The following is a 27685-nucleotide window of genomic DNA, read 5'->3' as shown; positions in this document are numbered from 1 at the left end:
AATATGCTAATCAATGACTTGAAGACAACTACACATAAGCTACATAAATTCATCAACTTACCATTAAGAAATGTTGTCTACATGTTGTCACTTCTTCTTGAGCCATCTTTGTCTGACTCCAGTTTGAACATAAAAGGCTAAAAAAAATTGACATTTTCAGTGCATGTCTGTGTGAGGTAAAATGACACAAGCTCTTGAAGCTCCACCCTCTGTGCTGGGAGCAGCAGCTCATTTGCATTTAAAAGGGAAACACAAAAACTACGCATTTTTGCTCATCCTCAAAAAGTATTTTTTTTTAACATGCTCTATAAAAATATCTGTAGGGTATTTTGAGCTAAAACTTCACATACACACTCTAGGGACATCAAAGACTTATTTTACATCTTGTGAAAAGGGCATTATACCACCCCTTTAATGCTGAAAACAAATTACTCAATATGTGAGTGAGACAGACAAAGAGAAGTCCTTGACATCATTAGCAGGATTTAGGGAAGTAATTAATGAAGTCCTAATCAATATGCAAGTTTGCAAAGACATTCATGTTTATTCATTTGGCAGATGTTTTTATCCAAAGCGACTTACAAATGAGGAGATAAAGAGAAATCAGACAAATTAAAAGAGACAAATTCTTGAAACAGAGTACATATAAAACACAATTTTTATTCATAAAAAGATTCAAAGCAGTCCCATACGACATATACACGTGTCTTTTCAAAAAAATTAAATAAAATAAATTGAAGGAAACTAATGTGCACAGTACCTGAACGGTATTAATATAAAATCCATGTTAAAGTGTTTGTTATTAAAGGCTGTCTATATGTAGCTCCCTGCACTCTTTTCCTAGTGCTCAGAAGCTTTTCCCTGGATTGGGCAGTGTATGTGACTTTCTCTCTCTGAACACAAATGTAACGAACATGGAGGCTAATTACGCACTAAAAAGCTGGTCACAGACAGTGTAAAACCTATCAAATCTTCAGGATCCTCAAGATTATTAGTCTTCTTCCCCCTCTGACTCAGACTCTGTGGGAGAGAATTAAGAAATAATTTGATTGATTTACATTTTGTATGGCAGAGGTTATTTTTATCTAATATAATCCCTCACCTTCCTCCGCATTCTGAAGCCACTCCACAAATTTCTTCATTTGCTCCAGAAATATGCTTTTTCCTTTGGCAGCATGGGCGTCTTTGTACCATTTCAAAATGGCCTCCTCACTAAGGACATCAGCTATGGATTGAGAAACAGATGCCATGTCTTCTATTACATGCCAATAATATATAATTGAATCACTGATCAGGTGGGACATGGGTACCTTTATAGAAGAGCACCACTATTTTGGAGAAGGATTTCATGAAGTGGATGTTGTCATAGCAGTACTCCTGAATCTTGAGCAGTAAGACCAGCTCTGATTGGCCCTGAGTACTGAACACAGCCAGGAGAGGTGCATAGTGCTATAGGAAAAACAGTAATGATTATGGTAATATAATATTATCCCACAGCTCTCTCTCTCTATATATAAAGTTGGACATATCATATCAAACTTTATCCGCATGCATGCAGTAAAGATATCAAATCTCAATTGCTTGATTTTTAAAATTTTTATCACAAAATGTAACTATTATCGCCCCCTTTAATGTAGTGGTCAGAAACTAAATGTATAACAAATAAAATTCATAGAAAAAAATACATATATAATGTTTGTATATAAAAACAGTGGGTGTCATTCACGAACCGTGCGTACACATACATTTGTGAGTGAAATCTGCATACAAATGTTTTCACAAGCAAATCATGATTCAATAAATCAACTTTCTTTCTAAACTTTAATCTCAATTTACGAACAATATGTATGGACAACCTAAACCGCGTGTTCATATGGAGATGGTTTGCATGTGTTTTATGCATATTATTAACTTTTGCCATGGTAGCTCATTTAAAACAAGGTTAAGAACAAATGCACATATGCACATGTTGTGTTTTTTTGTAAGAAGCTCTCCTGTGCATATAAATATGAATAATTCACACAGTTATTAGTGAATGAGATCCACTGAATTTCAGACAGACAAAGTGTCTTGAGTAGCTCTACACTATATTAAAAATAAAAATCTGTCAACTTAAGATGTATGCTATAACCCGCTGCAACAGACTCTTCCAGTGTAGACAGCTTCATTGATTATAACCGAAGCTATTAAGTGGTAAGCATTCAAAAAAGTGCAGACATAGTCTAAGAATTAATTCAATAACTAAAAATATGGAGTATAGCTACAAAACTCACTCGCATTTGAATGATCATTTAATTGCAATGTGTGTATAGATATGAGCATTACAAATAAGTGTGGCATTAGAAAGTCAGTGTTGATACTGTACCTTCAGGTGTTTGAGGGCCTGCTCGGTGACCAGCTCCTCTTTCTTGTTCCATTCAACATCATTCATGAGGCAAGTCCACAGTAAGCCAATCACAGCCTGCTCCTGAAGATCATTCTTTTTCATTTCCTCTTTCACATACACCACCATCTGTGCACAATTCACGACAGAACATACAGAACATTTTAAAGAGGATCTATTATACTTTTTAACATTTAAACATTTCTTTAGTGTGTGATGTTGCTGTCGAGCATGAAAAAGGTCTGCAAAGCCCCTCCCCCTTGCTAACGATACTTCTGGCAAACGCACCACAGAGCAATACTGACAGACTGGAAAGAGAGGTGCTGCAACAATGTAAATTATGTGAAAAATAAGGTGTTTTATTGAACAGTAAAGCATGAAAACCTATTCTAGTAGACCCCAAAAACAAAATCAAGACTTTGTAAAAGAGCATAATATGGCCTATTTAAGTTTTTGTACGCCCCTTGATGTCCAATAAATTTCTAGGTCCTGAAGCCAATTCAGTTGAGAAGCTGACTGATCTATAACGTTTAATGTGTGTGAATGGGAGAAGCAGGATGCACCTCTCTGATGGGACACTGTTGAGACAGGCGCTCCTGCAGCTCTTTCTGAAGTTCCTTGCGTGTGCCCAGAGACTGTTGGACGCGCAGGAATTCTGACAGCTCTTTCAATCCTGCGTCAGTGAAGTACTTTGAGAAGTGCTCCACATTCTGCTTATTGGCAGGGAAGAGTTCCTGGAGTCAGAGCAGATTACACCATTCGATTAAATTACAGGAGGAACTAGGAGGAACCTTTAACCTACTAAGACTCAAAGGTGAAGTGTGTCATTATTCCAATGTTAAAATACTTTCTCATTTCCCAGCTTGATATCAATGGAAGTTGAGGGAAGTGATTGAGAAAACATGTTTGAAAACCGTTGTTGTTTTTAATATTCTGTTTGGTGGCACATAAATTATACACTTCACCTTTAGGCATCAGCACTGTGGTAAACTAAATCTTGAGAGTTTAAACCCACCAATTTTAAAAAAAAATACTACCGTTTAAAAGTTTGTGGTGAGTGAGATCTTTTGATACAAAACATTTTTATTTTAAATAAATGCAAAAACTTTATATTCATCAAAGAATCCTGAAAAAAAAAGATCAATTTCCACAAAAATATTAAGCAGCACATCTGTGTATTCAACTTTGAGAAGAAGAAATGGTTTCTTGTGCAGCAAATCAGCATCCTAGAAAGATTTCTGAAGGATCATGTGACACTGAAGACTGGAGTAATGGTGCTAAAAATTACAAAATAGTTATTTTAAACTAATAATATTTCAGAATATTACTGTTTACTGTAGTTTGGATTAAAGGGGTGGTTGAATATGATTTCACTTTTCTAACTTTAGTTTGTGTGTAATACAACATCTGAGCATAAACAACATCTGCAAAGTTACAAGGCTCAAAGTTCAAAGCAAAGGGAGATATTTGCTTTCAAAGAAATCGCTTTTTAAGGACTACAACAAATGGTTGGTAGGGACTACACAAGCTTCCTCCCGGGTTAGTGACATCACTAATCCTAAAATTTACATAAACCTGCCCCTGGGAATGCGATTTATAGATTATCAAGACAGAATATGCTAATCAATGACTAGAGGATAATTACACATAAGCTACATAAATTCATCAACTAACCATTTAAAAATGTTGTCTACATGTTGTCACTTCTTCTTGAGTCTCTCCATCTTTCTGACTTCGGTTTGAACATAAAAGGCTAAAAGTTTTTGAAATTTTCAGTGCATGTCTGTGTGAGGGCAAGCTCTTGAAGCTCCGCCCCCTGTGCCGGGAGCAGCAGCTCATTTGCATTTATGGGAACAGACACAAAACAGTGCGTTTTTGCTCACCCTCAAAAAGTAACAACTTTAACATGCTATATAAAAATATCTGTGGGGTATTTTGAGCTAAAACTTCACATACACACTCTGGGGACATCAAAGACTTATTTTACATCTTGTGAAAAGGGTATTATACCACCCCTTTAAATAAATACAGCCTTGGGAGCATAAAACACTTCTAACATTCAAAAAAAAAATATTACCATCCCCCAAAATTGTAAAGCTAGTGTGTGTGTGTGTGTGTGTGTGTGTGTGTGTGTGTGTGTGTGTGTGTGTGTGTGTGTGTGTGTGTGTGTGTGTGTGTGTGTGTGTGTGTTACTACCTGTAATTGAATACCAAAACCTTTGCTTTACAGAAATCTGCATGGATTTTTGTTGTACTGTGTGCATCAAGGTCATGAGTGAGTTTAGAGGAGTTAAGGCACATGTCTGCCAGGTGATGAACGTCTCCATGGAAACAATATATCTGCATAATGGTTAATTATCTCCTCATAATTTTCAGAGGTTAATGAATTCAGAATCAAAACTGATGAGAGAAACAGATGAGCAGCAAGCATCATACCAGGAGTTTCTTATCCAGGTTGGCTTTTCTAAGGGCAGATGTCACAGCATTAGCGTCCTTCTCTGCTATCCAAGCTTTAAACATCTTCACCGCAAAAGAGGCTGATATTCCTACAAACCAGAGAGTGGGGGGAAAAAGCAGACTCCATAATAAATTTTTTAAATAGTCATATGAAGAATTTGCTCCTTATGCAAATCAATTCTGAATTCTCTTTAAGAGAAAGAAGACAAAAGCACAAACCTTCTTTGACAAGGTTATCGCTGAAGAGGCTGGTGAGGATAGGTGGTGGCAGTGTGCCGTTGGCCAACAGGACGCCTGTTAGCATGGCTAGTTTGGTCTGCTCAGACTCAGTGAAGGCCTTCAGGAAGAGAAGTAGCTATGCAGGGATAAGAAATATGAATCAAAACATACTGTATTTCAGCCTATTTGACCCGCAGCAATACCATGAATATTAAACTACATTGGCACCATGTTTGTTTGTCCTGCAGTGGTGTATTTTTCACATGCGAGACAACATCCTCCGCAGTAAAACACATTACTGATAATAGTTACCTTTTTTATTTCCTCTTCAAAGGTCTTCTCCAGATATTTGTACCTTCTGATAAGTTTATTAAACACCTGTATATAGACATAATCATCCATCAGTAATAGCAGTTTTTGAAGCATTCATTTAATACATTTTTGTAGAATAATAAGAATGATAATTATTATAAAAATGTTTATGTATGCATGTATTACTGTGCAAATTAATATTTTATCTAAAACTATTATTGCTGTGGTATTTGATATTATATTGTATTTGACATTTTAAATAATTTTATATATCATCATCATTATTATTATATCAACAACAAATAAAAAAAATATTTATGTGAAATTATATTATATTACACATATATATATATATATATATATATAAAATTGTATTTGATGACAACAACTAAATCGCAAAATGTATTTTATACTTTTATATTTTTGTTATTTTAAATATTATTATTATTATTATTATTATTAACAACAAATTTACAAAATATATTTATGTAAAATTATAATTATATATAAATATTGTAAATTATTATTATTAATATATACAATTTATATACATATATAACATAATATTCACAATAAAAATGATTATTAATGTTTTATTATTGTTGAATTTTGATATGTTATGTATTTTATGTTTAATATAATAATAATAATAAAATTACATTAAATCAATCATTTATTTAAACTGATTAACATCCCTACCCTATAATTATACCAAAATTAAATTTGATTCCTCATGATATGACCCCTTCGCAGACGAAAACGCTGGAAACAAGAACACACTTTCAAGCTCACAGTGGTAGATGACGGAGAGACATTGTAATCCAAGGGATTATAATGAAATGACAGTATAAACGGTATACTGGTTCGACCAAGGGGATTTGGGGACTAAGTACATCTAATGCAATTTTGAAACAGGATTTCCCGCCTCCCTGCCACCTTGGTATCGGCTGCTCATTTTTCATATACAAAAATGGAAAAAAGCATCTCACTGAACACAGTAAAGAGGGGGTGTTCACCTGAGCATAGCTGCGAACAGCAGTGTGGTTTTCCTCCGCCTTGAACACACAGTGCTCCGTCACCTTGGTCTTGTCCACATCGTCAATGCGCGTTCCCCCGGGAGCTGAGAAAGGGAAAGTGATGTTACAGGTTAATGCTGTAAATCCTTTGAGAACACAGTGCAGTCATTGTTAACCCCTACTGAGAAAATGTCACTGCCTACTGCACACTTATAATTGAAAAGAATTTCTAGAATGCATGAATCATCCTGTATCGTGTGCAACAATTGCAATGTTTACAGTTTTGTTCGTTATGTATAATGTACATTATACTGTTATTTATAGAGGGAGTGATGTAGTGTAGATTGAATTCAGCATTAGCTGCTGTAGTACAGAGTGGATGCATTTCAAAATCATTTAATCAAATTAGGAAAGAAATTGAATCACAACATTGCTTCCACTCCAAAATAGAACATGGTTTTTCAATGTGCTCTGCACACAAAACAATGCGTCCTTTCTTGCGAATGCAATGTTCTCTGAAAAACGCAAAAGTATTAACCCGGACACCTGTGGATTAGACCATAAGGCATTGCACACAAAACAAAGGATGCAATGCCTTCTGGTCTAATCCACAGGTGTCCGGGTTAAAACCACAAACTAGTTAACTTCAGATCCCCTTGAGAGATTTGCTATGGATTACAGTGTTGATCCACTGATCCATTGATTGGTCAATGTATTACTTCCCATCTAACCATATTAAAAAGTACACTAAACTGGCTCTTGTCTGGAGCAACAAACGAGACTGGTAGAAAAAATGAAAAGTATTGTTTTACGTTCGCTCGCAAAACTTTTGCGTTCTTCAGAGAAGTGAAAGTGAAAGTGAAGTGAAAGTGACACATGACGGCCATACTTGGAATTTGACCTCTGCATTTAACCCATCCAAGTTAATGCACACACATTAGGAGCAGAGTAGTGAGTAGTTAACACACACTGCAAACGTGGATACACACACCCAGAGCAGCGGGGAGCCTTTGTGTGGCGCCCGGGGAGCGATTAGGGGTTAGGTGCCTTGCTCAAGGGCACCTCAGTCATGTCCCACCGGCTCTGGAATCGAACCAGCAACCTTTGGGTCACCAGATCAACTCCCTAACCACTAGGCCATGACTGCCCCAGAACATTGCATTCGCAAGAAAGGTCGCAAAAAAATAAATTAAAAATTATATATATATATATATATATATATATGTCAGTGCTTTTGCAAGCCAATACAAAGTTTCTTTGGAGAAGGCAAACATTTTGCGAGCGAACGTAAAGGCATTGAAATAAAACATTTCGGATCACCAGTTCTATTTGCAAAAGCACTGCGTTCCCTCGAGAAACTTCGCAAATGTGAGAAGTGTCTCAGGGTAAGGCAAAGTTTTGAAAAATAAATATAGTTTTTATGTGTCCCTTTAGGAGTTCTGTACTTAGGCAGAAGGGATAAATATTCAAAATATTTTTTTAAATCAAATCAAAGTACACTTTTTTTTTTCAGAGGTTTTTCCTCCAGTTATTATTTTATATGATGGCATAATATCACCAAATTACTATGCAAGAACATTTTCAAAAGAACATATTTTACTTGCATAATGAGACATTTTTGAGTGGACTGGACATCCCAAAAAAAAAATATTTTTTATATATATATATAATTTTGTTGGGAATAATTTTCATTCATCAGGAATTGAATGGATTATGTTAAAATGTCTTTAGGAAAAAAAGTGGACTTAATGGCATTAACCATATAGGAAAATCAGTTTCAGAGGCAGATCATTTTACAGAAATATAATGAAGAACAAGTAATAAATGATGTGCACAAATTACCTGTTGTTCATGATAACACCAGCATTAAGAAAGTAAAAAGTAAATTTTCATGTCAACTTGAAAGTAGTACAATTATCACACATGCATAATATATCCCACTCTATTTTCACAGAGTTCAGGGAAATCAGTCTTTGTTAAGAACTTATAAGGGCAAAGGTGATGTGTAACAGGAAGTCTAGTGATACGTAACAGAGGATTTGGCCTTAATCTCCATTTTAACAGAGTTAAAGGCAGCCTTCTGCTCATCAGAGCTCTATACCATAGATGGAGTAATCTGACTTCTGACTGGATGCTTGACCAGGCTGCTCTCCATCCTCTCTCCTGTGCCCTCACTGCTCTGTAGGCTTTATATAGAGCCAGAGTAAACCTTTTAGCTGTAATTGGGTTGACAAAGACACTCCCTTCCTGGAGACATCTGTGCCAGTGCCTGAAACTGAACTAATCCTATACGGACTGAACAGAATGTATGTAGTGTTTGAGAGGAAGAATGTAAACTCACTGAAATGAAGCTCTTCTCGCACAGAGGATTCCCCTGTATAGCAGGGTTATTAAAGTTACCAGAAACTAACACTAAATCCATAAAAAAAATTTAAAAAAATAAAAAAATTGTTGCTATAAATAAAAAACATTTAACTGAAATAAAATTGTTTTTCTTATAAGAAAATGTTTAGTGTTTATTGACCTTGGATGCACATAAACCTATTGTAGGAGACCTGCAAAATTAAGAACCTCTAAAATGGCATAATAGGAGCACTTTAAAGTTAAATTGCTATAATCTAATTACGTGCTGTGTGAACGGCCAGCATTATGTGCTTCACAACCCCTTTACATGCATACAATTATAACACATTCAACCTCGAAAAAAATCCTATAATGTGCCTTCATGCTGTTCTCTACACTGGCTTCCCATATCTACTCGAACCAAACTCAAACACTCTGCTTCTGTCCCACAGCGAAGCCGCCCACTCACTCTCTCAGCCTGCTTATGTGCAAAAGATCTGAAGATTTCCACCCGGCTGTGACAGCTCCTAGGAGACAACTAAGACAGGGTAAAATCCTGTTGTGTATTCCCTGCTGTCCTCATCTTTAACCATCAATGGGACTTGTAGGTTGATGGGCTGGAGGTACTTCACAATAAACACTTTGATCCAAAGATGTGCTGCGAGTGAGCTAATGACCTCTTATTCTGTTAATCTGCTAAAGACGGTAGTGTCTTTGTATGAGCGAACAGCACAAAGGATGGCTCAGTCGGACCTATTCTCTAGAAGTGAACACCAAGCAATTTTCTGCCCTTTACGATTGTACAATATGACACCAGTCACGTCTTGGGTAAAAGGCAAGGCATCAATGGTCTTTTATGCCAAACTGTAATTTATATTTGACGCAAAAGTTATGTCAGCAAGTGATTCATGTCACACTATGAGTGCCATTTTGCCTTATGACAAATGAATCCCGAAAAATTTTCTCAAAATGCAAATTTACATGCAAAATTGCATACACAATTAAAAAACAAAAACAAAAATGGGATGATGGGTCCGACAACAACAATGTGTATATGGGACGACAACAACAACAGGCTAACATGTTCTCAGGATCTGAATGCTGAGTAATGAGCTTACAAATCAGAGACTTGGTGTAACAGGTGTAATTGGTTTTTTACGTTTATTGGCCATACTTTGAAGTACCCTGTAGAATTCTATCATAAGGATATTTCCATGGGCCCTGGGTATTACCAGAGACATTAAACAGTAAGAGCAGTAAGACCACTGGAAGAAAAATTTATAGAAAAAAATCCTAAAGCTCAATATGATGCTTTTAAAATGGATCCTATATTTCAGTAAAAAGAGCCTTTTGCCTTTTTGTTGAGTTTAAAGTTATGTGACGGAAGTAGCAAAATATATTTTTTGCCGCATTGCAGTGGTGTAGTGCTCAAGACCAGACAAGTTTGAGTCCAAGACCTTATTTGTTTTTTTTGACTAGTTAAGACTAGTTCATTCAAGTCAGAGTCCAAATGCTCCTAAAAAATGTGGTCTTGTCTGGTCTCAAGTACTACAACATTGCCATATTGTGATACATCCGAGTGAAACAGAGTATCAAAAAAATAAATAAAAATAAATAAATTTTAGGGCTGGGACTTGCGTTTCACCTTAAGATCGAGTTACGACATTTTGATCACATCTTTTTTTTAATTAAATATACGCAAAGAAGAGTTGTTCACAATAAGATCAATACCGCATTTAGGTGAACACATAGGGTGAATTTTCATTTCATGCCAACTTTAAATACTCATAAGTGCATAAGCTGGACCAGCCTAAAAAACCAAAACATTCTTTAGCATTTGAACTAAAGAAACAAAAAAATACAATACCATTACCGTTACATTTTATTGCCAGTTTGAAATATCATTGAAACGTAATCATGGCAGTTTAGGAGATTATTACATGCATCTCTGTACGAAGATGGTATACTTAAAATCATCTGTAATGGGGTATCACCAAAATCATGACTCTGAAATTGGATCCTTCAAAACAATAACTATGCAATATTAAAGTCAGCACGAAACAGAACTGATAAGTGATAACTGAAGTGATAACTGAAAAGTGATCGTTTTTTCTTCCCTATTGTAACGTATAGCTGAGTGAAACGGCTTCTCAAAGAAGAAGAAAAATGTAGGGCGGGGCTTGAATTTGATTGGATCGTTAGATGGTTGTGGTTTGCTATTACTGTGATGTCATGTGAGTGACAAGCTTTTGGACCTTCTCACCAAGCATGCTCCCAGCAATGAGGATGTCAAACAGGGTGTCGGCATAGCGACGGTAGTCTAGTCTCGACCCATTGACATCCAGAAACTTGGCTACAGCATCAAGATCACCACCTGCTTCGTTGAGGCCTTGAACAATTGTGTCTCGGAAAACCGTAGGCTCAAACTTCTCCTTTTCATCTGGAAGAGAGAAAAAACAAGAAAGCCAGGGTTACCACAGCAGAGATTCAGGATACACAATAGCCCCTTATAGATATAGAATATAATGATGTAATTGATTTTGAGTTGATCCTTCATTTGTATTCATCTGTAAAGAACACTTGAAAACAAAGCAGGGGGTCACACACAAAAATATGCAAGCCGCACTTATACCTTAACTTATGTAAATGAGTTCCCTTGCCTCGCTGCTGGCTAGGGATTCTGATTATAGCACACGCTAAAGAACATGTTGAGTGTCTTCCTGTGAGATCTCACATTTGAAGAGCCAGTCACACCTACAACGCAAGCCAGTGAAGTAGAACACTAATGCCCTGTTCAAAACGCCTTCACATTTGTCAGTCAAAAGCTATTAAGTAACGTTCCTAAGCTGTCCGCAATTTCTAACGGTATTCACCTTTCACTCAAATAATACACCTACATGGAAGATTCAATTTAGAATTGTATAGCAAATACTGTACAATTTCTTTCTATGTTAAATAATTAAGTGTGAATTACATTTTTAATTTAAGTTCTAAAACTTGACCAATTTTGTTTAACCATACACTACCATTCAAAAGTTTGGGGTCAGTAAGATTTTTTTTTTTTAACCTAATACTTCTATTCAGCATGGATGCATTGTAATTATCAAAAGTGGCTGTGAGGAAATTTATAATGTTACAAAATATTTCTATTTCAAATGAATGTTGTTTTTAACTTATTCAAAGAATCCCCCCCAAAAAAAAGGAATCACATCAACTGTAGAATTATTTCATATTATTTCACAATATTACTGTTTGTACTGTATTTTTATCAAATAAATGCAGCCTTGCTGATCATTAAAAAAAAATCTTACCAACCCCAAACTTTTGAACAGTAATGCATGTTATGTTTAAATGTCTGAAACAGAACCAATTTGTAGTTATTGTTTTTATTTAGCCTTTTTGCCACAATAATAACAAATGATCAGTACACCACAATAAAAAACACAATAATAATAATAATAAATAAATAATAGTCACAAAATCATTGGAATGATATATGATATTATTATATCATATATCATTCCTATGATTTTGTGACTAGAGGCACAGAAATTAGACATTTCATATAAACAGAGAAGATGTTCTGATAAATGCACTCGTCCTATGTGCGTAGCTTACATATGATGGTATTTTGACCAGCTGAGAACTTGTGAAGAGCTTATAAAATATGGAGTCAAAATCAAGACTATGAAAAAACAGGTATGACCAGCTTTTCAGGGGTCTCAGTCCACTTGTTTGGTGCGCACCAGGGTTCGGATGGCAGCGTTCACACTTATTCAAATGAATCGAACAAACAGAGCAATGGTTTTCATTTAATCAAACCACCAAACATGGCAAGTGTGAACACACACTTAAAGAGGACTCAAGTGTGAAAATACCCTAAAATAGAAAAATGAGTCATGACAGGGTCTGCACTGTTCTCAGTACTATTGTGTGAGACACGAAGTACACAGTAGAACACAAACAAGCTATTAATGGAACATGAATTGAGACCCTGCATTGCTGAGTGAGCGTCTGCAACATGTGTGATCATTTCTACAGGGCCTCCTTCCCTTTACCTCAGTACAGATCAAATGTTGTCTGGATAATTCCGGTTTGCGTGGCTACGCAGGCGCGACAAAAAAATTCTGTATTATAAATTTTTAAGGCCAGACAAGTAGTTTATTGAGGGTTGATTTGTAAAGGACTACACGCCTGCGCACTGTATATATTCAAACGTGCATACCTTTGGACTGAACATATAGTGCGCATGTGCATCTTCGCGGTTTGCGCAGAGATAACGGATAATCGTTTGCACCTTCGAACCTATTTCAGGGAGTGCGTCCTCGAGACACCAGGCACTGTTTTGTGCGGATGGGCGGCCGGAGCGCGTTAAGGGTTTTCCTGTTAGAACGGTGTTGTGTTAGCGGCCCAAGTTAATAACTAATGATCTTTGCTTTATCCTAGAGCTGTTGTAAAGCCTAAACAATCTGTTACAGTAATTTCCTATTATCACTGTAAAGCTGCTTTGAAACAATCCATATTGTTAAAAGCGCTATATAAATGAAGGTGACTTGACTACAGTGTGTGTGTTTCTGTATGTGTACGAATATTAAAAACAACCATTGTACACTTGCCCCACAGACTTTCATTGTAAGCGCATAACTGTCAACATGTTTTTCTTTGTTATAATAAATGAAAATTATTTTCTGTGGTAATCAATCAACATCATGCCACATATATTTGACCTGGAATTTAAAAATAAACTTCTAAGAGGTAGAATGTGAAATATTGGGATAAAAATTACTCACCCCTTTTCCGGGTCTTAAACCGCTGGCCTGTAAGCACTGGCTTCTGTTGCTTACCGGTATTCATAAAAGTCCTTCACAAACAGGAAGACAAAATACATTCAAATCAGCAACAAAAACATAGATGACCCATTTTGTGTGCTATGATAGATCCATTATTGAAAAAGCCAGATGCCCCAAAAAAACAAAACAATGGAACAACTGACGCATCTTCCTACAGTACACCCTCCCATCATCACACACCTTGTTTATATAGTGCACTGTACTAGGTGGAAAAAAGCTAGCGATCCAAAGCTCATCAGCTGAGAGGTCCTCTCCAGTGCGCTGCGAGTGCTCCAGCAGAAAGCGAGTGCAGCAGCAACAAGCCTTTCGCTGCCCTGTTCTAAATATAGAGGGGCTCATCCCCGACAGTGTAAACTTCAGTCACCCAAGCCTGGGACACGTGTCGTATTACAGCAAGGACATGTCTGATCACCACTCACAGCCCTGTGTTTGTGTGTGTACACAAGCAAAGTATACACATGTGCAAACATATACACAAACAAAAATCATCATTTTCCATTAGCTGACTCAACAACCTATTGACACTCAAACTATGCAGATCTACAAAACAATGTGGGGTAAATAAAGGCGCTTGTTATTAGCTCTGAATTACTAGTGCATTACCAGAATTTTTTTTTTTTTTTTTTTTTTAATCATCATCCAGTTATGACATTTTAATTAAACATTTGAATAATTTGTCTAAATAAACCATATGCATGGAATGGATGAATTGTTCACAACAAGATCTATGTCCTGCATTTTTTATTTTATTTTTTATTTTTTTGATGTATTGAACATAGGGTGTGCGATATGACAATTTTTGATCGTGGACGATTAAAATGTCTCCACGATCTGCTTTTGAAGAAATATCGTAGAATCGTGCATTATATCTGTTCTGGCGCCTCTGTCCCAACATACTGAACAACGCGACGTATAAAATGTTAACGCAGCGGAACGGGACACTACAGTTCACAAAAGTTCACAATTTGCATTTGCTTTAATGCCTTGTCGGTTAAACATGTAATTCGCGTGCTGATGCGCTGTTCTAACGTGTGCGTTTCTCAGCTCGTACATGTGAAGCTCACATGCACTAAAAGCCTGTCTACCAGTGCCTGGATACTGGACTAAGTTATCTTTCGAGTCTTATTGTGCTTATACTGTTAAATACACACAAGGTTTACATAAACAAAGTCGGTTATGTCTAAAGTAAAAGCAAACTTGAGAAAATTGAGAGAAAATCTGCTTGTCAAATGCGTGTATATTAGTATATATATAAAAAAAACAATTGAACAATTCATCCATTCCATGCATATGGTTTATTTAGACAAATTATTCAAATGTTTAATTAAAATGTCATAACTGGATGTTCCAAACCTGTTTTAATTTCCTTCTAATAGTTTCTAATATTTTTCTAATATTAATATTTTGAAAAAACAGTATAGCTGGTCCCCATTGACTTCCATAGGAGAAAAATATACTATGGTAGTCACTGGGGTATATCAACTGTTTGGTTACCCACATTCTTCCAAATAACTTTTATTTTCAACAGAAGAAAGAAACTTATTCGAGTTTAAAACAACTTGAGAGAGTAAATTATGATAATTTGAATTTATGATAATTTGAATAAAACAACAAAATGCAAAGAGAAAAATCACTCACTGCTCTTGACTGATAACTTTAATAGTAGCTTTAATAAGTATCAATGTATAATTTATACACTGAAGTCTGTTTTGTTTTATTTTCATATTTGTTCATTTAATTACTTTCTTCAATGCTAATGTTAAATACACCTACTGTAGCTGAAAACATAAAGCACTGTTTAGCCTATTTAATTTGTATATTAAGTTGTGACAAATAATGACAAATATATTTATCTTCGCCCCTGTCTGCCATTTTTTAATTTTGTTTATTTTGTTACCCAAGGCTTTGTTTTTAAAATATGGACATTAGATTGGCTGTAACGCTAAGTCACAAAATAGTAACATAAACCAACATAAAAAGAATCGTGATAAAATCGTTATTCGTGATTTTCCTGAAAAAAATCGTGATATGATATTTTTGCCATATCGCCCACCCCTAATTGAACATTGTTATTGCAAATTCTGCTGATATGAATATTTCACCATGGTATAGTTGTCACCAAGGTAGTGAAGGTACCAAGGTCTGAATTGCGAGAATGATTTGTGATGGTCTTAGAAACATTAGTTACATTGGATTAATATATAATATAAAACTGATTTATAACCTAATTAATATTAGTTAAATACATCCTATTGTAAACGTATAAGAGTAATAAGGTTTCATTTTGATATTCTGTTTTAAAAAAAAAAAGATCTTTAAATAAACTACCATTCAAAAGTTTGGGGTAAGTAATTTTTTTTTTTTTGGAAGAAATTAATACTTATTCAGCAAGGATGCATTAAACTGATTACAGGTGTCAGTAAAGACTAACCACAAATGTTACAATATTTTTAAAATAAATGCGGTTCATTTGAACTTTCTATTCATCAAATAATCCTGAATTAAAATGCATCACATTTCCACAAAAATATTAAGCAGCACAACGGTTTTCAACTGATAATAAGATATGTTTCTTGAGCACCAAATTAGTATGTTAAATAAATATAAAAATAAATGCAGCCTTTACCGACCCCAAACTTTTGATTGGTAGTGTAAATGTATTACCGCCTTACACATTTAAAAGTTCTAAAAAAATAAAAATAAAAATAAAAGCATCTAGAGTTAAGTTTTCCCAACAAAGTTAATGCTTTGGAACCAAATGTGTATTTTATAATCAAACATTTAAATAATATATTTTGTAGATACGAAAGGTTGTGCCAAATTAAACAGAAATAAATGTTTCTCTCATTATACTACATAAAGAATACTCTTGATTTGTCCTCAAAGCTGCAGCTGCATGAACTCACACTGATTTTTCATTGAAATCAGAACAATTGTTTTTAAACAGCATTGTGCACCATAGCTCATTGTTTTTCTAACATTGAGTCCATTCACGCAGCACTGAACAATATGTATTCATCAAGTGCAAGTCCCGTGTGATTTATAAATGATATCAACAACCACGCTCACCAGGGATGAGCCCACAAAGGGGATGATTTAGCTGATTGTCACCCACCCAAACTTAATCCATTACAACAGACAACGCAGTAAACTGCACCTAGATCAGCTCAAGAAACTCCTCCCTGGACCAGTTAGTACTGGTGTCAATGGAAAACAAGAAACACAGCGAGAAACTCTGGAGAGGAAGAGTCTGAGTCAGAGTCTGGTCTTTGATGTTTCTGTTATTTCACTAGCTTTCTATATAATAAGTGACATTCCCATACAACAAATTCAAGTAGGGACAAATCACATTGCACCTGGCGACCACAAAAAGATGTTCATGCAGACTTGTGTGTTGACATATAGCTGAATGTTTATGTTCCATTCCATGACACACACTCTTTAGTTAGTGCCGCCGGTCCCAATTTATAAGTGCTCCAGTACCAAGAATAACACAGGCTATGACATTCCTGGAAGAGAATGCAACCTGATTTCAAAGTCGGAATGAGGTGCTAGGACAAAGCACAGGACCGAAGCTTTGATAGGATATAAATATTATATACTGTAAATATTTATTTATTTATATATATATATATATATATATATATATATATATATATATATGGACAACTGAGATCAACAATCAGAGTAAAGTATTCCAGAAAGCTGTGTTATATATGCAGTGTTGTGGAGTAACTAGTTACATGTAAAGGCGTCATGTAATTTAATTATAAAATAAATGTAACTGTAATCCGTTACAATTACTGAGAAAAAATGTATAATTAATTAAATAACAGTTGCTTATGAATATGTTAACGATTACAAAGGGGGTTACATCTGATTATTTTCTGTAAAAAGCTAGGATATGTTGAATGATATTAATTTGTTGCTTTGCCATTTAAAGGCCGTATAGCAATGCTATTCTGAAGCTTTTGATTGGTTCTCTTGCTTAAATTTGCAGCGCACCATGTCTGCCAAGGACACATGCTTATTCGATAACTGTTTTATTTCCTATTTGGGCTTATGTGTATGCTTTATTTTTTTAAGAGTAACTATTTATTCCAAGGCATTGTTAGATGCCAGTGTTTCCTGTCTTTTCATTGCTTTGGAAAGATTTTTTAAAACAGTATCATAGCTATTAAACCATTTCTTGCTTTGATTTTAAATCTGTATTTAACCTCAGAATGGTCTCAAAGTAAAAAGAGGTGCTAAAGTCTGATTGTGTGGTGGCTGTGCTTTAAAATTTAATTATTATAATCTAAATTCAAGTGATGAAGGATCTTGAAAGTCTGACAGTAATCAGTGTTGAGTACTACTGTAAGGTAATAATAATAATAATAATAATTCGTAATAATTCGGTAACCCTGCCTGGTTTAAATGCTTGAAAATGATTAACAAGTTGAAAACATTCATTAGAAATTTAGAAAAGTAATCAAATGTAATCAGTTACATTACTTTAAAAAGTAATTGAAATAGTTACACTACTTATTTAATTTACTAAATTACATTTTAAATAGGATTACTTGTAATCTGTAACCCATTACATTTCCAAAGTAACCTTCCCAACATTGTTATATAGGCTATAATTACTTTATTATAATTATTATAAAGTGGGTAACCCCTTCAAAATATAGATCACTGTCTGAGACAGAGATCATTTTTAGACATGTTTGATGCACTGAAATGACAGAAGAGTTTTGTTGTGCGCTCGTGTCAAGCACAATATAATTAGGTCAAGCTGTCGACTTCTGATTTAATGCACTTGTTTCACTGCTGGTACATGCATCACATACAGTTCTATAGATTTACTAATGAAGATATACATCCTCGGATTATACAGGCAAGTGCTTTAAAACCAAAGCTCAGAAGCTTGCTGCTCAGACGAAGCTCGGGAGAATGAGGCACGAATCGGACTTGTTCTCATATTTAGGCTAATTGTAACATGTTGCATTTTGCATTTTGAAATTCCATCATGATTGCACTTACCTGTCTGTGATTCTGCCTGGTGTGGTGATGATGAAGTCGAGTCGAGCACAGCTTCACGCAGTATCTCACGCGATAGTTTGAGCAAGCAAGTTAAGTACAGATGGACTGATCTACTCCTGACAGGGGTAGATTACACGACATAAAGTACTAATGCAATTAATAATAAAAATATTTTGAATAATAAAAGTAACAAAATTTATTTTCAATAAATATTTTAATGATATTGATGTTTATATGCTAAAATATTCATTATGACTCGTTCACATCGTGTCACTCGGATATCCATCCCCCCTCCTTTTAATCTCCATCGTGGTATGATCCGAGGATGTTTTCTCTTTTTTTTTTTACATTTGAGTATTATATTATAAAGTCTGTGTTCAAAGGAAGAATTTTTTCACATCGATATACTATTTATCCCTAAAATTAATAATAACCGGCTGGTGTCAATATGTCGAGTGTGACCACTGCAAAGAAAGGTGATTTGACATCTGAAGAGAGAGTGATGCTACAGGTGGCTGCTGCAGGTACTGGACATTTTTAGTTTTCTTCTGTTTTTGTTGTTTTTACATTCAGTGCATCTTAATGCTCTAAAATCTCTGAACAAACTTTCTATAAAACTTTATACAGGTTATTAATTTTATTTATTTAATTGGTTAGGTGTTTGTTTATTTATTTGTTCAGCAGAACTGTTCAAAACACTGATAAAAAAAAAAAGTCTCTTGAGCTCCAAATCAGCATATTAGAATGATTTATGAATTACTCTAATATGTGTGTGTGTGTGTGTGTGTGTGTGTGTGTGTGTGTGTGTGTGTGTGTGTGTGTGTGTGTGTGTGTGTGTGTGTGTGTGTGTGTGTGTACACATTGAAATACTATTTCACAATATTAATATTTTGCTGTATTATTTGATCAAATAAATGCAGCCTCGGTGAGCATAAGAGGCTTATTTAAAAAAAAACTTAACGACCACAAACTTGAACAGTAGTGTACTTGTTTCATGCTAAACACACTTTGATATTGTAGAGAGAATGGTGTAATATTTGTTCACATAATCCACTTTATCTATAAACTAACCAGGGTTGCGTTTCCCAAAAGCGATCAAAAGTTGATCGCAGAACAATTGCTACCAGTGGTCTCTATGATCAGCATATAGGCTTGCGATGCTAATGGGAAACGCAGCCCAGTGCAGTTAAACTTTCTGCTGGTCTTTGAGCTGTATTTTACTGAATCCTAGCATAATTAGAAAAGTGTAGATAATAAAACTGTTGAAAATACCCTCAATATACTTTAAGTGTCTTTATATAGACAGTAATTACTGTTGGGTATGCAGACTGTCTAAGGGAATAAAATGGTGTATCATCATGAGTTGTCCATGATTCCTAATGTTTAGTTTTTAAACTCTAGACTGTGTTCTCTCAAAAGGTGATGTGCAAGAGGCCACCCAGCTGCTCAGCAATCCAAATGTGCGTGTTAACTGTCTGGATGAGGTAAGAACATAAAGATGACAAATATGGGTAGTAATTTACAGGCCAGTTATAGCTCATTGGGATTCAACAACTGTAACACAACAAAACATAAAATCAGACATAGGGTTGTTTGCCAAACACAACCCATACTTAATGTTACTTAATGTTTATGTTATTTTACTGTAGCCTTATTACTTAAACACAGTCCTTACACTGTAAATAGTGGTATTATGTAGTTGTTTTCTGATGATCAGCCCTTATATAAACAAGTGCAGTGGCTGATGGGCTGGTGAGGTGACGGCATATGTTCCGCATTGTAATTCAGGCATATGGCAGAGACTCTTGAGTGGCGGATATGTTACTTAAGGAGGTAAGAAGGTACTTAAAGAGGTGTGATAATGGATACATGCCACTAGATGTAACGTACAGACAAATTGAGGTCTTTTTGGGGGCCAGAACGGTTAGAAACAGCAGCTGATAAGTGTATCCCACCTGTCAAAATCAGATGTGCTGCTTGTTCACTGTGCCACCAACGCAGTTTTTCAACTTCATCCAAGATTATGACTCACCCTGCTCATGTCACTCTCAACAAATGCCTGTGTTTTGACAGAATCACCATACTGAAGACACATTTCCTGGATTTGCACAATTTGTGAAAGGGTTGAACAAGGCTAAATGCCATTTGCTTTTGAGTCATGCAGATGAAAAGATTGGCAAGAGACATTTTTAAAGTCTTTTCCCTCATGTCGTTTCAGTATGGCATGACCCCTCTCATGCACGTGGCCTATAAGGGCAAAGCAGACATGTGCAGACTCCTGCTGCAGCACGGAGCTGATGTCAACTGTAATGAGCATGAGTATGGTTATACTGCCCTCATGTTCGCTGGCCTCTCAGGTAAACTTGCTCATCTAGCTAGTAATGCTAACAAGTTTCATTTTATCTAACATTTATTTAACCAGAAAGGTAATTTAATGATTTTTTATGGAAGTTCTGGCATTAGGTTGCACAGATAGCTGTCATTAATAAACCACATAATTAAGAAATGTGAATAAGCATTAGATCAATGTCACAGTTTCTATATAGGATAAGCTAAGAAATGCAGTTTAAAAACATATAAGACTTCACAAAGAATGACAGAACACACAGGGCTTATTTAGGCAGAGTTAATAAGGTAATGAGACACAGCTGAATGTAATCAAGCATAATGAGTCCAGACAGTGGGTTATGGGAAATATATACACATACATACACACACACATTACAAGTGAGTCATGTTTCCAGATTACTTTTTTGCAAGTAATAAGTAAAGTAACGTATTTATTTTAAATTTACGTCCAAATATATCAGTTATTTTTTTTCAAATAGGTAAGTTATTTTGTTTTTCCATTTATATTGACTGACACCTCTCCTGTCCCCATGTTGGCGCTGTGTGTAAGGTGTGAAATGATGGTTAGTATTGTATCCAATTCAACCATACAAATAAGCAACGATGACTTTGGATAAACAACGTCTAATTGTATTTCTTTTTTTGTTTTTAGTGCTGAAGTAAGAGTATTGAACTGCTGTAACACGTTATTTTCCATAATAAGTGGAAGTGTGTGTGTGAGTTTTTGTGAACACACACACACACACACACACACACACACACACACACACACACACACACAGATAGATAGATAGATAGATAGATAGATAGATAGATAGATAGATAGATAGATAGATAGATAGATAGATTTTATTTGAAATGAAAATCTTTTAGAAAAATATAAATGTCTTTATTGTCACTTTTAATGCATCCTTGGTGAATAAAATATTATTTTCTTTCAAAAAATCTTACTGACCCCAAACTTTTGAATGGTAATCTATACAGTGTAAGATGTACTGAATTTCCCCAGCTCATCTGAAATAATCCTACAGGTAATGCTGAAATCACAGAGATGATGTTAGATGCAGGAGCAGAGACAGATCTGGTCAACTCAGTGGGACGGACTGCTGCTCAGATGGCCGCCTTTGTGGGTGAGAGATTAATATATATGCATGCATACTTATTAATGAATAATCACTTGAAGACCTAAATGCTTTCTTTTCCACCCTGTGCAGGTCAGCACAACTGTGTGACAGTGATCCGCAATTTCTTTTCTCGTGCGAGGTTGGAATACTACACCAGACCCCAGGGCTTAGAGAGAGAACCTAAACTACCCGCCAAACTAGCAGGTCCCCTACACAAAATCATCATGACTACTAACCTCAATCCTGTCAAGGTAGGAAGTGCCAAATGTGTTTATATAACTCAGATTTCAAGCATCAGTAAACCGCCACGCTCACATAAGCTGAACAATGTTAGTGGAGCACATCAATCTATGCTTTTATAACTGTGACCCATAAGAATACCATACAAGGTCACATGACTGAGGGAAGCATCAGTTTGCACTAACCGACACCCCTCCTGCTTTTATTCAATCTAAATATATCCTTGTGATATTACAGAGCAACAACAGGCCATTTCAAAACAGGCCTGGAATTCTACATATCTCTGATAAACTATCTTCATTGCATATTTTATTTTTTTAAAAAGAAAAAAAGACTGAATTTTGACTGAAAATGACTGAAAAAAGGCATGACTGAAATGCAAAAATAGTCACAGGTGAGTTTACAGTTTTTTATTTTTTTGTGGGCTATGTGGGCTACACTGTTGATCATTGTCCATTCCTTTGGCTCAAAATACATTAAATGATTGCATCTATCAAATTACATGAATTATTTTCTCACTCAGACACAACCATCATCAGAACTCTATATACCTAAAGGCCAATTTGCACGTTTACATTCTCTTTTCAAAACGGATAAAGTTCAAAACCCTACATAATATAAAACTGAATAAAACAGCAATTTGCTACATTTGAATTGTAATACCATATTGAAATATATATTAAATTTAATCAATTAATGAAATACTATCAAAACAGTTAGGTGGATCTAAACAACAGGTTTAAACCTTTAAGTTTCATTACCATACAAAAGGGGATAACTGCAATACTGAAAAAGTACTGAAATATACAATGGACCATGTAACATCCCTGCTGAAAAATTCAGCATAATGCAGTATAAATTCCATGTTGTTCCAGGCTGGTTTATGCAGGTTAGAGCTGGTACAGTTCTGGTCTAGCTGGTGGACCAGCATAGTTATGCTGTTTTCAAGCAAAATTGAGCTGGTGTTGCTGGTCCACAGGCACTCCCGCTTCCCATGCTAGGGACCAGCAAACTAGCATCCCATGCTGGTCCCAGTATGCAAAACATACCTTGCATACCTACCTGTTAGTGTTTTTTAGGTCATTATTTTATGATTTGTGTTTGTTGGGTGATATCCTTTGTTAGTGTTATGGAAGAATAAGTTGATTTGAGACATATATGAGGGGTTCTGGTAGTTAACTGCTGTGCCAAGCTGAAAGTTGGTAAGGAGAATTGTGTTTTGATGAGTTTTGATAAGGTGACCTAAGTTTTGAGGGTCCTAGTGATCGTAAAAACTGTAATGGGCGCAGAGATTAGTTTAAAACACAGGTGGTCTAGTATAGACTTGCGTGTATGCTTAGATCTCGGATGGCATCTGTATGTGCGCTATCTCAGCTGTCTCCCATCCAGTGATTTCTGATGAGTAAGGTGTCTCAGCGCCACACTCAGCAGGGATCAGTTAACAGAATCATGTAGCGTGAGAACATGTTTCCTCCATGAAACTTGCATTGTAAGTAAGGCTAGTGAATATAGCTTGTCCTGCTATATTCACTTCCCATATTTTGGGGCACCTTTTTCCATCATGCTTTTTCAGATGGTGATGCTGGTGAAGGAGAACCCCTTATTGGTGGACGTGGTTGCACTGGAGAAGTGCTACCGTGTGATGGATCTGCTCTGCGAGCAGTGCGTGAAACAGCAGGACATGAATGAGGTTCTGGCCATGAAAATGCACTACATCAGCTGCGTACTGCAGAAGTGTGGAGGAATGTGACGGCAAACTGGGCGCCCTTTTGAAGAGGTGACATCATCATTATGGTCCTTGCATCTTAGATGGTCTTACAAATGGAGTCACAAAATTATATACTTTTCTTCTGTTCAAGACTTCTGAAAGGAAGAGATGGTGATGGCTTCCCTCAGTACCAGGAGAAATTCATCCGTGATTGTATCCGGAAGTTTCCCTATTGTGAAGCAACCATGCTGCAACAGCTGGTCCAAAGCATAGCACCTGGGGAAATTGTCAGTACACTTTTCCATAAAAATATTAAGCAGTACAACTGTTTTCAAACATTTTTTAAGTAGCAAATCGTCATTTGACACTGAAGACTATAGTAATGGCTGCTGAAAATTCAGCTTTACTATCACATGAATAAATTACATTTTAAAATATACAGTATTCAAATAAAAAAAGTTATTTTAAATTGTAATAATATTTTACAATATTACTGTTTTTGCTGTTTTTTAAAATAAAATAAATGCACGGTATTTATTGAACGGTAGTGTAGATACACATAACTGGCTGGCTGATGCCAAATTCTCCTCACTCTTGTTTCCAGGGGAACGACCCCACAGCCTTCTCAGTTCTGACCCAGGCATTGACAGGCCAGATGGTGCTTATGGACACAGAGTACTGTGCTACATGTGGTGACAGGGGTGCCGACATGAAGTGCTCCTGTAAAATGGTATGTTTCCTCTTTCCTTGAGTTCTCATGAAATATCATTATTCCATTAATATTGAAATTTGATCATTTTGCAGCCAAATAATAAACTCACAAATGTTTGTCACAAACAACAATTTATTGTACAGTTAATCTTACGTAATGACCATCTGCAAAGTATAGGCCTAGTAATGATTCTAGGCTGCTATTTAGCATTTAGTTTCTGTGGAGGCAAACATAACTTTCCACATTCTCATTTCCAATAACGATCTCATCTCTTCGCAGGTGGTCTACTGTGGGCAGACGTGTCAGAGTCTGCACTGGTTCACCCATAAGAGGCAGTGCAAAACCCCTGTGCAACAAAGAGATGCTCAATTCAGCCAACCAAATCTGAGAGATCTCTCTAGCAATGGTATGTTTAGCAATGTTAGCATATTAGCACGCCAGTGGTTAGTAGGTAAGAATTGTGATCTTACAGAATCTTACCTGTGCATTTGGTCATCTTGACTTTAAGAACAGAATGTGATTTTGCTATTAAAAACGTGACACAGGGCAGTGGAACAAACAAAAAACGCACTGTCTAGAGAAAGTTGAACTTCTTTTAACTTGAGCAGGGGCGAGACGCTGCAGAAGACACAAACAATTTTTAGAACTACTGTATATCTTTATCGTTATAGTTATCATCCTTGGTGTGAACAGGCCTTAAGGCTCCATGATGAAACCAAGGCCGTTTTGTTCTTCTTGTAAATGTTCTCGTCATTTAATGTGACTGTGTTTTTCTGTTTCATCCCAGCTGATAACAATGATGCAGAGAAGGCCGCCAGCTCGATGCTGGCTGTTTGTCTGGGGTTGTCCGAGTGTGCACTTCAGCACAGTCCTTCTGATGACCACCGTGAAGATGATCCTTGTGCTGGACAGGACTAAAGAACAGAAAGATGCTGGCTGTCGTTTTGTTGGCCAGGTCAACTCCCTTAAGCATCGAGTTCAGGCTCAGGGCGCTGTGCTGTGATTGGTGCTCTGCATTCTATAGGACACTTAAACCATGATACAGAAATGTTGGCTCGTATACTCATTCTGAGCTGTGTAAGTACCACACAGAATACTGCATTGTGTAGAGCGCATGAAAACTACTGACAAAAGGACGTCCTCTTTGGACGTCTGTTCTCAAGAGACAAAAAGAAAAGCTTGACGATTTTCTCTACCACATGAAGTGCTTTTGTTTAAAGGTACACTATGTAACTTTTGGCCTTCTAGTCGTTAAAAAACGAAAACGAAAATTTTGTGGAAGAACATTGTTTTAGTTGCGCTTCGGCTTTTCTTGACTGTGCGGATGAATATGATCCTTCACAATAGATGATGCTTTATAACGAACTCCGTTAGAGAGCTACATATGGCAATTTATAAAATAAATATAAAATACCTTACTCGCCTGTTGAGTAGCTGTGTAGTAACAAAATTTCCAGCGAAAATCATCCCAGTCTGTGTAAAATATAAAGACTTATAATAAGCTTATTGTAGTGAATCAGGGTAAGACAAAAACACTTTTTGGAAGAAGGATTGATAATGTATTGACTCATTATTTACATTTTGTTCATCTTGAATTAAAGTTACATAGTGTAACTAAGTCAGACCCTTTTCACCCTTATTTCAAAAAAAAAAAAAAAAAAAAAAAAAAAATTGGGTTTAGAAACAATTCAGAAATTGCTTGTACATTTCACAAACAGTTACAAATAATCAGCATTCTCATATTATTTGCTTTAGAAGTAGGCTACAACTGTCTCTAAAGTAGTTCATATTGTTCTGAAAGCTTAATGTTATCTAAACATTGAGGAGGATTTTTTCCTCCTCAAGAAATAGATCTTGCATCTTAAAAGGATAGTTCACCCAAAAATTCTGTCATGGATTTTTGAAGAAAATGAAACAGTTGATGTGCACCATTGACTTTCATAGTATGGGAGAGAGAGAAAAATACTATGGAAGTATGGAAGTCAATGGGGCCCATCAACTGCTTGGTTACCCATATTATTTGTGTTTAGCAGAAGAAATAAATTCATACAGGTTTGTTATAACTTGAGGGTGAGAAAATGATGACAGAATTTTCATTTTTGGGTGAACTATCCCTTTAATTCAGCAGTTTTGCCACTAGATGGCAGCGTCCATCCTCTGAAGATAAAATATGATCTCAAATATAACAGTGTACTATTTACTTCTTAGAATGTGCAGTATAATATCATAAATGCTTTAATCTAGCAGATTCGCAGTGTTTATTACAAACAGAAACCTCTTTCAGGTGAAATTTTGACCACAATAATGATAACCAAATGAAGTGGGCAGCTGACAATATTTAGTTTTAAAAAAAGTTTTTTTTTTTTAAATGAATTTGCATCATCATTTGTCTTCATTAACAAGTATATACCAGAATATTCTCCCTAAAAATGTTTGGAAAACATTTGCCGTTTAAGGTGCAGTGTGGTAACAGTGAGTTTTGTGCGAGCAGGGATCTCCTCCGTGGACTTTCCCACACTTGGTCCTGTTGCACACATCCTAAGGCACTCGCTAAGAATTCTATAGACGGCTCTGTCTGTTCCCGAGCGCTTTGTTCCCAGTCTCCACATCCCCTCATCCCAAGGGACTATCTCACCCTGTGGGCCAAACGAGGGTCTATTTAGCACACGCTTGTCATTGCGCATGTCAATATAGCCATAACTCATTGCCGTAACCTCTCTGTTTCCCCTGAGATTCATCCTTCTCCTATCTCCATCTATAAGCATGTCACGGTCATTACAGGTGCATGAAAGGACTATCTCAAATATCCGGTTTTCAGATGCAGAAATTAGCGAATGCCGCATCGTATCGCATGACTTTGAGGTATTCCTCTTTCAAGCCCTGAGGTTGAATATTCAGTGATCCCAATAAACCCCCCCTTACCAATATGACTAACAGTGCTTTTTAGG

General features: G+C 36.0%; 1 protein-coding gene and 1 pseudogene across 3 annotated transcripts; one reads left to right on the top strand and one right to left on the bottom strand.

Moving 5' to 3' along the window:
• Nucleotides 1–640: 640 nt before the first annotated feature.
• On the bottom strand, nucleotides 641–18690 carry bzw2 (basic leucine zipper and W2 domains 2). 2 transcript variants are annotated; one of them, XM_082185063.1, is made up of 12 exons: nucleotides 18605–18690; nucleotides 13520–13590; nucleotides 10993–11169; nucleotides 6387–6490; nucleotides 5371–5436; nucleotides 5059–5194; nucleotides 4819–4928; nucleotides 2947–3117; nucleotides 2366–2512; nucleotides 1311–1449; nucleotides 1103–1225; nucleotides 641–1020 (listed from the first exon to the last, which is right to left on the bottom strand). In XM_082185063.1, the coding sequence occupies exons 2-12, from the start codon at nucleotides 13581–13583 to the stop codon at nucleotides 992–994; spliced, it is 1266 nt and encodes a 421-aa protein (XP_082041189.1). In that variant the 5' UTR covers nucleotides 13584–13590; nucleotides 18605–18690; the 3' UTR covers nucleotides 641–991. The 2 variants fall into 2 exon arrangements, with proteins under 2 accessions (XP_082041189.1, XP_082041190.1); XM_082185064.1 differs by lacking the exon at nucleotides 18605–18690 and adding an exon at nucleotides 13760–13896.
• A 301-nt stretch (nucleotides 18691–18991) lies between these two features.
• Nucleotides 18992–26246, top strand: LOC309510630 (ankyrin repeat and MYND domain-containing protein 2-like; annotated as a pseudogene). Its single transcript, XR_014211654.1, has 10 exons — nucleotides 18992–19128; nucleotides 20024–20088; nucleotides 20823–20961; nucleotides 21985–22083; nucleotides 22168–22328; nucleotides 23891–24094; nucleotides 24177–24312; nucleotides 24630–24755; nucleotides 25017–25143; nucleotides 25525–26246. The product of XR_014211654.1 is annotated as an ankyrin repeat and MYND domain-containing protein 2-like (transcript).
• Nucleotides 26247–27685: the final 1439 nt, after the last annotated feature.

Source organism: Leuciscus leuciscus (assembly GCF_965113295.1).
Source record: "Leuciscus leuciscus genome assembly, chromosome: 12".
Classification (NCBI taxonomy): Eukaryota; Metazoa; Chordata; class Actinopteri; order Cypriniformes; family Leuciscidae; genus Leuciscus; species Leuciscus leuciscus.
The sequence above is the reverse complement of the archived record's forward strand: the minus strand, read 5'-3'. Positions and strand labels throughout refer to the sequence as shown.

Excerpts from the sequence above, each read along its gene's own strand:
- bzw2 (XM_082185063.1), bottom strand. The coding sequence starts at position 13,583 with ATGAATACCGGTAAGCAACAGAAGCCAGTGCTTACAGGCCAGCGGTTT. Across the intron at positions 5,195-5,370 it reads TTGAAGAGGAAATAAAAAAG|CTACTTCTCTTCCTGAAGGC; the intron begins GTAACTATTATC and ends ATCCCTGCATAG. Across the intron at positions 3,118-4,818 it reads ACCTGGATAAGAAACTCCTG|GAACTCTTCCCTGCCAATAA; the intron begins GTATGATGCTTG and ends CTCTGACTCCAG.